The sequence below is a fragment of the Chiroxiphia lanceolata genome, chromosome 16 (genome assembly GCF_009829145.1).
Source record: "Chiroxiphia lanceolata isolate bChiLan1 chromosome 16, bChiLan1.pri, whole genome shotgun sequence".
Lineage (NCBI taxonomy): Eukaryota > Metazoa > Chordata > Aves > Passeriformes > Pipridae > Chiroxiphia > Chiroxiphia lanceolata.
This window is the reverse complement of record NC_045652.1, coordinates 13,815,729-13,829,506: the sequence shown is the minus strand read 5'-3', so window position 1 is coordinate 13,829,506 and position 13,778 is coordinate 13,815,729. Positions and strand designations below refer to the sequence as shown.

Here is a 13,778-nt window from a genome sequence, read left to right as displayed (position 1 = left end):
CATATGTCAGCAGGACTATTCATATATATTTATATATATATATCTATATATAATTATACAGCTTAAATGGTTGTAGAGGATGGGGACCAAAGCATTTCACAAGAGCAACTCTAAGTAAGGTTAAATATGACACACTGGATTACTCTGAAAGGTTCTGGGAGAATCAAGTATCGTTCAATTAAAAAGAAATGAAAGCAAACAGAAAACCATGTACAGTTAATGCACAGAGCAAACCAGAGAGAAAACATTCTTGCAGAAGCCTTTCATTCAAAAAAAGCACAAGGTAAGTCAGATACAAAAATTAAAAAGTGTTTTCTTCCAGCTATATAATTTGCAAGTAATACTGAGGTTTTACTACTCTTGAAAATTTGGGAAAAAAGACAGAACCATTTATTAGGAATGGTTTGATGTTTAAAAATTAAAATCAACCAAAACACAAAAAAACAAAAAAGGTTTAATAAAAGGTTTAATAACACTCACAAGCATGCCAAAAACTCCAATATAAACTATCTTAAGCAAAGATTTGCAAACCATGCAGAGGTCACCATTTACAATTAAAGAAAAACAGGATTAGAGAAGTGAAAATTAGTAATTTTTAGAATGATGCTATAAAATAGCCAGAGATTAAAGTAAGCATGTGAAATCTCCATCTAAGGAATTATTTTATTAGGTGAAATACTCAAATTGGCATTTCTCAGAGACTTCATCAGGGACATAGGGATGAGTAAAGGAAAAGACAATAAAGGCTCTGGTTTATAAAAGTCTCAATTTTGCAAGTAATCATCGTTTACTTTGTTAAACTTCAGCAAATTCCACTTTTCCCCTCCCAAAAATCCAAACATTAACTAGAACCAAGGGCTCTGTGTATTCTCACCTCCCTCATTATTAAAGAATATTCAATACCAGAGGAAAAATAACGGTCAAGTTGCAACTTGTTCAGAATTACATCATGTAACCCTGAACTACAGGTGGACACGTGAACTCATCACACTGGGAGTTAACACCACAAGAGTATGAAATGAGTCTCATGATTATTTGGGGGTTTTCTTAAAGTTTTTTTTCTCCAGGCATCATGTCATTATGTGAGCATCTGTTGAAGTATAAACTAGCACCCTTCAAGCACTGTGGATAGAAATTTGAAAATATACTGCATTTACTCTCCAGTTTTTAAGTCAATCTCAGTTTTTGCAGACTGGATTCACTTCTGAAGTTCTTTAAGTTGGCAACATGCTCTGAGGTAAATTAACTCTGTGGTAGAAATACAAACCCAAGACACTGAGTTTGGGGTTTGTACTAATCTTGACATTCAATCTGGAGAAAGAAGGGTTTCCATCCCTCTTTATGTCTTTCAGATAAAAAGAGGGAGGGAGGGGATGGGTAGAAGCAATGGAGAAAGACGGAAAAAACCAAGACATAATTCTCCATTAGCTCTCCCATGTGTCTCCCTTTCTCATTCCTTACATAAATTTGTGAGGAAACACATATGATTTCACAGTGAAAAATCACAAAACAGAAGAACCTGTGCTATGACTTTAAAGAAAAAATGTCTATACTTCATACTCTGGTAATTTAAAGTGGTGTTGTCTATTCCTTCATTTTATGTCTTCATTGGTCACCAGAGATTTGTTCTGCAGGGCCAGAAGATGCCATATACATGTTTATACATATTTATACATATTTTTATACATACAAACATACACATATGTTGTATATATGTGAATATGCCATTCATGAGTCAGTTAACCTGTACAGAGGAGGTTTCCTGCCTGGCAGTTCCTCTTGGTGACTCTTCAACCTCCTCTGCACAACTCTGCACTCCAAGATGACCAGATGAACAATCTTGCAGCTCTAATTACCCTGGAATTTAAGCTACAGGCTGATGGCCACTGCAGGACAAACTGCCTGAATCTCAGTCCACAAGACACAAACATATTAATTGCTAGGGACAACATAACTAAAAAATTAAGTCTTTAAATTTGCATATTTAAAAGTAAGGAACTGTTGGGGCTTCCTCTTTTATAGCATCGTGAAGATGTGATATGTTATTGCAGTTGACTAATTTTCTGCCCCAAACAACAGTTTGAAGGGTTGGAAGGAGTTTCCAGAAGAGATGCTGAACCTAAATGAAAGGTTTAGAAACATGTTTCCATTTTGTCTTGCTCTGAAAACTACTGCTTTGTGCTAAAGCATTTATAAGGTGTATTTCCTTGTTCTAGGACTCAGTGGCAGCCTTACTATTCTCCTTTCCTCTGGCTCAGTTCCCTCCAAACAAGGAACAAGCAGACAGCAGACTGGGAGCTGCAGCAGGAAGCAAGGTAAGGCAGCTATCTTTCCATAGGCCATCAGAAAAGCTCTCGTTAATACGATGTTGGCTGCTATTTTTAAAATTGGAAATGAGGTTAAGAATGGTTTGAAGTCATATCAGCCCTGACTAAGGCTGTCACATTGAAACAGGATGCCATGGATTCCGTAGGAGACATCACCAGACAGAAGTCATCTGTCTTCAAATACAGACTTTCCCACTTTAAGAAAACATCCCCCCAGAGGCCACTGGAAATGGAAGATGACAAGCTTTTAGAACTGATGCTTACAAACTACTCAGTTTAGAATAAATGATACCCCCTTTCCAAACAAACAAACAAACAAACAAAAAAGGAGAAGAGGTTTGTTTTGTAGTAGTTCTACCAAGGAAAGGGCACATGAAATCAAGTCTGCTGCAATTATTCAATCACTGGAACATATCCAAACAAGAGGAAAATGATTTGCACGAGAAAACTGGCATTTTTAACTGTGATTCATGTCTAAAATGGCAGGATAATCAGCAAAGGGACGCTTGTTAGTGAGGTGCGTCGCCAGCCCACGCCTCTTACCTGTCATTGTACACTGGTAGTGAGAAACCACTGTTGGGGTGAAGGCTAAAAAAGAAAAAATTAGGGAAAGCAAACTGAATAAAACAAATGTGTGTACATATATTTGTGTGTAAATACTTCTACATAGACACTGTGCATGTACCATGAAAGCACAGGTGTGTAAGTAAAGCTGGCACGTTCTATTAAAAAAAAAAAATAAAGAAAAAAAAAATCACAGACAAGGGTGGCATTTCATGTGAGGGGAACAGATTTATTGCCTGTATCACATAAATAAGCCTAAATGAGCAGACTGTTACATTTGCTACCTAATACAGATCTGACTCTTGATTTTATGCAAGTTTTGCAGGATTAATGTTAGAATTTTTTTTTTTTTTTTTTGCAATTAAAAATAAAGATTTTTTGCTACAATTAGGTGTGGTGCACATGTTAAACCCACAGTCTGACTCCTGGAAAGTAACATCTAACATCTCTCCCACGGCCTGCACTACTTTCTCTAAAGAGCTCTTTCTTCCCCTTACTGTTTTTTGCCACTGACAAATGGGAGGGACAGGTATGATTAAAAACAGAAACAAGAAATTCAGGCAGGAAAACCAAACCTTGTAATTTCCAAGCTTTTCGTTGTTCTTCTTTGGCAATTTGTTCCATGTCTTTGTCGTATATGTAATCTTGACACATAAAGCAGTATATACCCCCATACAAAAGGTCTATGGCTGCAAAACAGAAGGGAAGTCGGGGAGGAGGGAAAAAGATGTGAGTTCATAAACCAGAAGGCATTTTAAAGCAGGCTTCCAAGTCAGGCATTCTTTCTTCTAAGCAGTCCACAAAAAGAGAAAAATCTGTACCTTAGAATCTGGAAAGGGGGGGTGGAGGGAAAAAAAAAAAAAAAAAAAAGGAGTGAAAACCCCAGACATTTTTCCAGTTTTGTTACGAGTTATTCAATTGCTTCTGGCACAGCAAGAAAACTGTGCAGGACAACAAAGCATCATCTGCCTTCAAGTTGTTTGTAATTCACAATTTACCTTTCAAACATGTAAGTAACCAAGAGCCATCACGAGGGTGACTGAACCACAACACACGCAGAACTAGTAATGGAAGATTTGATATGCAAGTTTGAGCTGTCTTTCCCTAAAACTTTAAAGCCATTAGAATAACTGGAAAGCAACTATTTAAAATCCAAATGAAGGCTCAAACACAAGACAGCACTGAAAACTCAAAGACACTTGTCCAGGGGAATGGTTTTCCAGAATAGTTCATTCCACAGGTTACTTCTCTCTCGATTTCTCATTTCATTCACCCTTTTAGAATGCACAAATGAACAATGACCAATGTTAAAAATACTTTTCTTACATCACCCTAAACAAAAGAAAGCTAAGAAACAAAATAAATCACCTAACCGAGAAATGCCATTTTGCTCCAACACATATCATGGAAGAAATAAGTGCAAACCAATCACAGCAAAATGCTGATTTTCACTACAGTGATATGGAAAAAAGCCACAATTAAAAAAACAAAAACCAACAAACAACCAGTGGGCACTAACAAATCCTTAGCCAGCTACTACAATACAATCTGCACCAGCAAACAGCTGAGAAACACATCCCCATTCTCCCCCAAGTGTACAGCCTCCATTCACTTTGCTTCCAAATTCCTCTTATTCCTAGATAAACAGCATTATTAAAATAATCTCACTACAGTGGAAATTTGTTTTAAACACAGGAAACCATTACCACATTAGGTGGCCTGCAAGAAACAGCACTGAATTGCTCTGAAGTGCTAAATAAGCCAAACCACATTCCAAGCAGCAGGAATTCTGCCGTGGATCTCAGCAGGCAAACACAGGTGAAGTCCCTGTGCTGCCCTGCCAGTGGGACAGTGCTCGTGGTGAGGTTTGGTAAAGTTCCTTTCTAACCCCATCTCCTCCATCCTTCAGAGCCTCCAGCCCCTCATAACTTGTTACCCCTCTCTCCTTTACTCCTGTGCAACCTTTTTTTTCCCCCTCCTTCTCCTCTTCCAAAATCACTTTTTCAATTATTGTGTCAAATCGCTTGCTAATTCTCGTATTATGCAATAAATAACAATGATTTTAAACAGGTTTTTCACCTTGCTTATGTGTTTCATTCTTTTCTTTTGTCTGTTTGGACCACACTCAGTTTAGGGAAGAGCACAAAACTGTTTGCAATATCTCATGTAAAGTCACAAAACCAGGATTTTCATTATCTTGTGTAATGTTCCAACACCAGAATTTTCACTCTGATACCCAGAGGACTTAATATTAACTCCTTTAGCAGAATATCCCAAAAGAAGACAACACTGAGCTGTGGTGGAGATCAGTAAAAAAACACTATGCAACTGAGGGGGTGATATATCACAAGCTACAGAGTATTACAGTTCTACAACATTTCCTCCATCATCTATTGCATGACCAGCTCTGCACAGTTTTCTACAAAAAACTTGCTGAAACTCCAAAGTACTGGTCTTAAAACACAAAATCAAATATTATTCTCCATGCATTTTTTTAAAAGAGCCTACAAACAGCTCCCTCCCCTCCAAATAATAGAACAGGGCTGGCAGAATAGTAAATAAATACGCTGTGAGCACTAATAGTTTCAATCAGAACACACAGGCACGGCTGCGCTCCGAGGATTCCTTTTCTTTCTGGATTTACATGCATGAGCGATGAAGTAGAGATGTCAAGACCAAAACCAGCAAGAGACCTCCTTCCACAAACCATTTGTTCAGAGCAGGAGGAATTTCTGGTGCAAAGAACCACAAGGTTTAACAGAAACACCGGCGCAGTCAAAGCCGTAATTGTCCCGCGCCTGATTAAGGGCTCTTGAGGAAATATCCTCTCTCCAGCACACTTATGGGAACAATACAGTTGTATATATGCCAGCACTTGGAATGTCTTTTTAATGACTGCAGTGGGGTTTGGACAAATTACCTCAAGCACCAGTGACAAGGCCGCCACACAGGCCTGGTCACAGCACGAAGGAAGGGCGGGAGTTTCTCACGAAAGCCAGAAAGTGGCTGCTCAGGAAAAGAGTCCACTAGGAAAGCTTGCAAGTTAATTGTTTCAGACTAGTGTAATTTGATTTCTTTTCCCTTGAAATACACTTCAACTTTCTTATTCTGGTCATCTTGAGGTGAAGAAGAATGGAGGAGCCAGTGAAGGGACTGTCTTACTGACAGAAAGTCTTCCAAGGAGAGCAATTCCTTTGCACTAAGTTACAACACACCAAAAGGACAAAAATCCACACAAAACTTCTCCGCTGTTCAAGTGAACAGAACTGACTTTCATCAGTTGGAGATGGGATACTTCCATCAGATACAAGGTATTTGTGAATCATGTTTTGGTATCATCTCCCTTGGACCACTGGTTGCACTCAAGTAGAACAAAACATCCAGCAGCAACTCAGAATTCAGATCAGTTTTTACCTGTATTGAAATGAATTCCACTGTGAATTTCTGTGACTCAGTCTTGGCATATTATCAATCTCAAATCAACACACTCTTGTGTTCTGTGCAAGTCACCCATATTTTGTTCAGTTTCTGTAACAAAGGAGGCTAAATTGGTAATTCTTTGAGACTATTCTAATCCAACATCCTAAGCTAATTCATGCTCCCTGATTTCTCACCTTAAGTGTTAATCATTAAACCCAGTCCAGCTAATTGGCTCAAGTTCCCAAGAAGTGATTTGCTAAACTTCAGCCAGCTCTCCACTGGTTCTTGTATCTGATCTATTAGCACAAAGCAGGCACTCAATTGCCTTCCTCAGGCTTCCCTGGCACCCGGAATCTGCACCACAGGTCACAATTCCTTAATTGGTAAGAAGGGAGGAAAAGGGGTGGAAGAAGGGCTAATCCTGCTAAATGGTGATCCAACCACTGAGAACTGTAGATATTTATTGGGGGGGGGGGGGATCAAACAAAAACAAACCCCAAACTCCCTTTTCTTGCCAAAAATGCAGCCTCACATACCTGATCTTTTAATATACATTAAAAATTATGGCCGTAGTTAAGCACTATCCTTCCCTCTCACATTCAGTATCTAAGATAAAGGGTATTTTCTCCTAATACTCGAGATAAAACCATTCTATTCTGTAAGTACTTCAACTAAGTGTTTTTGTGGGTTGTGCCCTGCAGTCTCCAAGATGCCTATTGGCCCCATATGGATCTAGAATTTTGATGTTTAAACTTGATTTGCCTGCAATCCAAACATGGCAAGCAGCCAACACTATCCTGCAAAAGTGCTTGAAACAAGGAGCCAAATGGGCAGTCTCTGTGCTGTACACTTGCCTCTGTGATGGTTTAGAGTATCATCCTACATCTCCATGTGAATTCAGTCCAGGAAAGGTAAGATGAAGGAAAAACGTCCAATATCCCTATGGAGTCTAGATATAAAAATGCTTTTAACTGTTAATTTAGGGGAACCACAGCGTATCAAACCATTTTATGTTACTTTGTTATATGCAGAATATTAACTCCAGCTCCTTGACCTCATTCAGAAATACATGTATTGTACACACACACACACACACACGTGTCCATGCATCCAATATGCTAAAGAGGAGGCTGTAGCATTCCTATACTAAAGTTGCCCTATTATAAAATATATTTTATCTTTTGTCAGTCTTTTTCCTGCCCTTCTCTGACCCTACAACCTTCCACAGCTCCCCTGTTTGCAGCAAACCTTTGAACCGAAAAGAATGAAATCCTCCTGTGTAAGCACCTCTTCTTGATCCCACAAAATACTATTCGGGTTTAAAGGAGAGAAATTGTTAAACTGTGGGCAGAATCCCCAAATCACAACCACCAAGTCTGGAGCTGCTTCACATGATATGGTACAAACTGCTTACACTCATCTGTATGTTCTCATACAGATGAGATCAACAGTGGAGATTTACCTCAGAAACACTATTTTCAATAAAAGCAGCAGCAAGATCCAGAACTGCACAGCAGTTTGTAGCTGGTTCTGAGGCAAGCAGATACATGCAGAGCTGGCTGCACACAGGTAAATATTCAGGAGGTTGGCTTTCTGAGGGCTAAGAACATTCCAGGTGTACAGAGAACTCTTCGGGAGTCATTTCTGATGCTAAAAGGAGCTTTTGAGGGATGGCTGGCAGGAGTTCATTAATACCTGCACCCACCAGAAGACAACTTCAGTGAACAATCCTGCTGCCTCCTTACAAGTTTAGTCTGGCTCAAAGCCAGACTGTGCTAAGGCACAGGAATGCCACACTGGAATGTGCCTCACATAAGCAGATGAGAATTGCCCTGCAATGCTTTTCACAATACATCCCAGAACAGCAGATACTGTTAATGGCTATAAGGAGGTTTAAAGACATACCCTGTGACTGACCTGTATATCCAAAATGCCTTCCTCCTTTTCCTCCTCTTCCAATCAATCATCCTCCAGTTGACAAGGATATGATGTTGAAGTACAATACCCTCTGCTATCGAATTTCATCTCACTTGTATTGCTGCTGTCAATGAAGTTACTTAATTCACAGGGCTACCCAGCCCTCCTCCTCAGTGTAACTAACACCTCTGAACTTTGTGACCATCAGGAATTTCACACACAGACAATTCCTTCTCCTCAGTTACCAGAAAACAGCAGCAAACCAAGACTGGTTTTGCTAGTAAAGTCTGTGTGTTTTACACGTTCTGCTTTCACTTAATTCATCATCAACCTCCCTTTATCCTGCCTCTTATGTACCACAATTCTTGGATCAATCCCTGTCCCTTCTACCTCAAGTAATAATTTCCAGGGGGCCAAAATGTCAAATTCTTCACTAGATCCAGACAAATTAGATCCAGTGTATTTCCTGTTTTCTAAGAAAATCAGTTATGTTACGAAATAAGACATATTAGTCTGACACAATGCATCTCTGACAAAAGTACAGAACACTGTGTGCTGTTCTCCATTCACATTCATCTCCTTGACAGACTTTTCTCCACACCATCATCACCAAGTAAAGCATTGGAAGTCAAATCAAGAGGCTGGTAAAATGCCCAGATTACCTCTTCTACCCCTCTCTGAGCCTAGATATGAACAGAAAAACCAAACTGCTACTCCACTGTGCTGGGCCCAGCTTTAACTGCCCCTTCCACACAGAGTGTAATGAAAGTCTTTGCTGTTTACAAAAGAACTGGCAGAATCAACACTACAGTCAATACCTTCCAACTCAAATGAAAATTAAACAAGTTTTACTGTCATTCCTTTACAGAGGTGTTCTGTTTCTACATATTAAATGTCAGCAGACAGGTATGCACCAACAGCAGTAACCAGATTTTTTTCCTTTGACCAACTTAAAGTATAGAAACCAGCTTTTCTGTCATGTTTCCTCTGAACCAGATGAAAAAAACGAGTTATTTTTTTTTCTAGAGGAAGTAGAAGCTTTTCAAATGGTACCAAAAATCCTCAACCTAATCTGTGAGCATTATTATGAGGCTCACCCACCCAATTCCTCTTACCACAAATGTATTTATTGGACTGAATCTCACATGAGCATATACTTAGAGAAAACAGTTCCTCAACAAATAGTCTGTGATCTAATAAATAATGAATGTACTCCAACAGGACTAACTTTGAAGTGAACTTAAAAATGGAACGGTACTTCAGTCTTCCAACCATTTCTTGTTCAGTCTTTAAACCACTGAACCTCAGCCCTGCTAATTCACCTTCCTCTGCTCTTGAACTCCAGAACGGGGCCTTAGAGCAGACCAAGATCCAACCCAAACCTGCATCAGATGCTGTTTCAGAGACATTATTCATGTGTTAAATGTGCATCTCTAACAACGAGAAGCGCAGCACGGACGTGCATGAATTCCCTCCTCACCAGGAGTTTAAATAGCTCTACAGAGAGCTTTGATATCATAATTAACTAATCTAAACCAGAATGGTTATCTGAAACAGACTTTCCTGAACCTTATACCAGTGACTTTTCTTGCAGCTAAGTGTGTGTGTGTGTGTGTGTGTGTATACATATATATATATATATATATATAAAGTAGAGGAAAACTCCCAAGAAAGGTACATAAATAATCCACTCTCAAAATCATCAATTCTGTTTTCTCATGTGATAGTCTCCCCCCACCCCAAAAAAATGTTTCATCATTATGTAACAGAAAGAGAGAACACTAAAACATCATTTGGTGCCTGCCCAGGATTTTATAGTCCCAACCAGGAAAACTGATAAAATAATCACTGCTACGGTTTTGAGATGAACTTTATAGCACCAACCTCTCTTCTCTTTTAGAGCTATTGTTCACAGTCATCTTCCTGCTCCTGCTACTCTGGGACTAAGTTACTGTGTATTTTCCTTCATTGAGCAGCTGTAGAAGAGATAAGGAAGGAAGAGACCATCAATTTTTACAAGGACAGAAACCACCAGCAGATTCCCCAGATGCTGAACCTGATTTGGAAGGATTACCTAGGAAGATGACAGAGTATGCTGGTGGCACACATTCAGTTAGAGTAATTAAAAAAAAAACCTCCAGAAGGATTTCAAGTTATTTAGCAAATAGGCAACACCAGCAAGAGTGGAACTCCAATCACTGTCAATTAGGTAGGAGATAAGCAGCAATTACCACTTGGGGAAGAAGTTTTGGAGCCACCAAGTTGAACTCCTAAGTAACATCAGCTTAGTGTTGAACAGCATATTAAGAAGCACAAAACAGAAGTCATGGAAGTATTAACTAAGAATACAAGTAATTAGTATAGCAAACTGTCTAAATCCAGAGTAGTCACCACAGATGGACACGTTAGAACTAAAATATGAAGAGGATGTTGAGAATCATAAAAGAGGTTCAATAAGAAAAGCTAAAAATAGTTCAGGATCCTACACGTGGGCACAAGGAAACATCTGACAGCATCAAAAAGATCAGGAATCCCAGAAGAGCTCCATAAGGATTTTTTCCTCACTATTTTACAATTCCACACAAAAGAAACAGAGCCCAGTGGGAATATCAGCCTATCCCAGTGATTGACTAACAGAGACAGTGCAATGCAGAGATTAAAAAAAGCAGCTCCTGTAGATGGATCTTACTTCACCTCCCTGTCACCCACATCCACAACTCAAGGAATACATTAAGTACAATATGATTAACATACACTGAACAGGGAGGCAGAGGCAGAGCACAGGTATCACTGTAAGGTCAGAGCGTGAGTGTCTAATTTAGATTGTTCAGGGATGCAGAGAAAACAAGGGATGTACTTTAAAAACACTCTGGAATATGATGCTGAAGCCTCCTGGAACATATAGCAGAGAGCTGCAAACACACCACTTCCACGCTCAGACAGCTGTTACAGCTGAAATCTCTGGCATTTCTTACAACTGTGATCAAGTGTGCAGCTCCTGCTTGTCTCCATGGAGACTGATGTTGGCTCAGCAAAAAGTCACCAAGTGCTTTAAAATAATTCCTGTTCATTTTGAAATTTCAAAGCACTTAACTTGTTTTTGCCCATCAGATGTTATTTCCCCAACTAAAATTGCAGCAGGAGAAGCAACCGAAAGCACCAGCAAAATGATAGAAATATTTTTACAGCTCATTTCACATGCAGCTGGAAATTAAACACCAAAACATATATTAAAAAAAAAAAAAGAGATGATAAAAGGAAGCTCCAAAACTAGAAATCAGTCAATGTGTACAACCTTCACATCATGTGTATTTGTGCACCAAGTAAGTTATATTTAGCTGTAAAAGAATCCTTTCTGGGATAACACAGTATTGTATTCTACACTTTGGCTTGTATAATTAACTCTTGCCCTTTTTATCTAAAGACTATTCCTTTTGGGAACTACCTTATCTGACACAGTCCTAATTGTCTAGTGCCATGACAATAACTACAACAATCCTTAAGCAAGAGCATCTTCACAGAACCTCCCTCCTGTGTCCAGTTTTGGTTTCCTTTAAGGAAAAAGAAGATAATTCACTACAGCAGACAACAGCAAATTCTACCTTGCACACAAATTAACTTGAATTTAAGCTTCCCAAATACATAAACAGCAGCTTACAACACGGGCAACTATAAAGCTTTTTTAAAAGGTTCTCCATAAATATGGTAAGTTCAGTGGTAAAAATATTACAGTGTTTACAAAGTGTCCACAGACAAACAGGCAAATACTGTCAACAGTCTCAATTTAGCACAGTATTTTTTTAAACCTTAAATCTGGCCATAAACTTACATTTGCACAAAAGGTTGTTTTATATATATACATATATATATATGGCCCTTTACCAGAAATCCTTCGAGTTTACCTCGAGTAATTTGAACTTCTGCGCTGGTAAAGCTTCCAAAATAATTTCCTCTAATGAACTGACTTTTAAAGCTCTTTGAAATTAAACTCTCAGAAAAGCTATAAAAAGATGCCATACAGGGTTGGGTTGGTTTTTTTCAGTTTTGAAAGAACAGCTGAGGTTGGCAGGGACCTTTGAGGTCACCTTGTCCAGCCCCTGCTCCAGCAGGGCCATCCAGAGCAGGCTGCCCAGGCCCACGTCCAGCTTCCAAATAATATTCAAGGATAGACACTCCACAACCTCCTGGGGCAACTTGCTCCAGCCCTTGCTCACCCTCACAGTAAAAACATGTCATGTGATGATCAGAGTCTCCAGTATTTCATTTTGTCCTCACTGCCTCTTGTACAACCACCAGACATTGCTGAAAAGAGCCCGACCCCACCTTTTTTAACCACTCTTTCAGATATTTGCACCTCTGCTGAGGTTCCCTGAGCCATCTCTCCTGTGAGCTGAACAGTCCCAGTGCTCCCAGTCACACCATTATGGACATTCAGTACTATTTTCCAGTATTCTGTTTTTCAAGACATTCACAAACTTAAACTATACCACTGTAGAGCCTAATTTTTTTTCTTTCTCGACACATATGGAGGAAGAAACTATAACGATCTGCTGGTTTAAATCATCTTTTCCATAAATAGTAAATTTACACGCCCGTTTCTTAGGCACAGAGTACACAGACAGCACTGTTGGCCTTCTGGAGCATCTCTGTCTTCATGGAAAATAAAGGCAGTTTGTTCCATAAGCACTTAGGATAAATTAAATTGAGAATGGTGGCCACACTGGTCAAAAGAAAATTTATGTCATGAAGTAATGCTTTTTTTTTTTTTTCCCCTGTTTCTTATATCACTACAAACAATAACGTACTTTAATTTGAAGAAAAATTTAGTTGCACACCAAGCAAAATTGTGCACACTCATATTGATGCAACTGGAATTTTAAGATAAAATTATCAGGATTTTGCATCATAACTCTAAAATGTTCTAAACTATAGACAATAGGTAATTTAAAACAAAACTGAATGCTTTTGGTTTTGAACATTATGTAGCACCAAAGCTGACAGAACAGAAGAACTTGCTGGCATTTTACCAAAGTTTGAGATGGTTGAGGGAAAGGTACTCCATATCAACTAAACTGCTTTCTTATTACTTGGGTTATTGACCCCACTGGAAAAAAAAGAAACACAGAAAAATGAAGAAAAAAAACCTCAACAAAACTCCAAAACTTCAAAAGTTTAAATAATTCTGATTGCTACTTGATTAGTCTTCTTTGTGATCAGAATGACTGTTTTTTCCTCAGCAAGAAAAAAAGTGAACATGACCTCCTGAAAATAAAGTTTACTGAAATAAATGTTCTAGTTCCAGGCACTAAACCCACCATTTTTAACACTTGAAGAAAAAAAACCTCAACCTTCTGCCCTCCTCACAGTTTTACTAATTTTCCCTATACATGATGTTAATTCATAAATAAAAGGTACTAAAGAGTAATAACTCAGGTTTTAAGCTGTGAACAAAAACTTAACAGTGATGCAATAAAAGCTCATGCACCAAGTTTAAAATAACGCCACTAAACTAACCCAAAGCACCAATAAAATTATCTCCCTGCCTAACAA

The 13,778-nt window shown here is 38.8% G+C and overlaps 1 protein-coding gene across 3 annotated transcripts in view; it reads right to left on the bottom strand.

Annotated features, from left to right (window-relative positions):
- The window catches only part of USP22 (ubiquitin specific peptidase 22), a 95,932-nt gene that overhangs the window by 48,175 nt on the left and 33,979 nt on the right, over nt 1-13,778 (bottom strand). The window contains exons 2-4 of one of the 3 annotated variants that reach the window (XM_032703912.1): nt 10,113-10,204; nt 3,467-3,580; nt 2,871-2,915 (exon numbers count right to left, since the gene is read on the bottom strand). In XM_032703912.1, coding sequence (XP_032559803.1) covers nt 2,871-2,915; nt 3,467-3,545 — 124 coding nt within the window. In that variant the 5' untranslated portion in view covers nt 3,546-3,580; nt 10,113-10,204. The remainder of the gene's footprint in view (nt 1-2,870; nt 2,916-3,466; nt 3,581-10,112; nt 10,205-13,778) is intronic. The other 2 variants (XM_032703910.1, XM_032703911.1) reach the window with 2 other exon arrangements.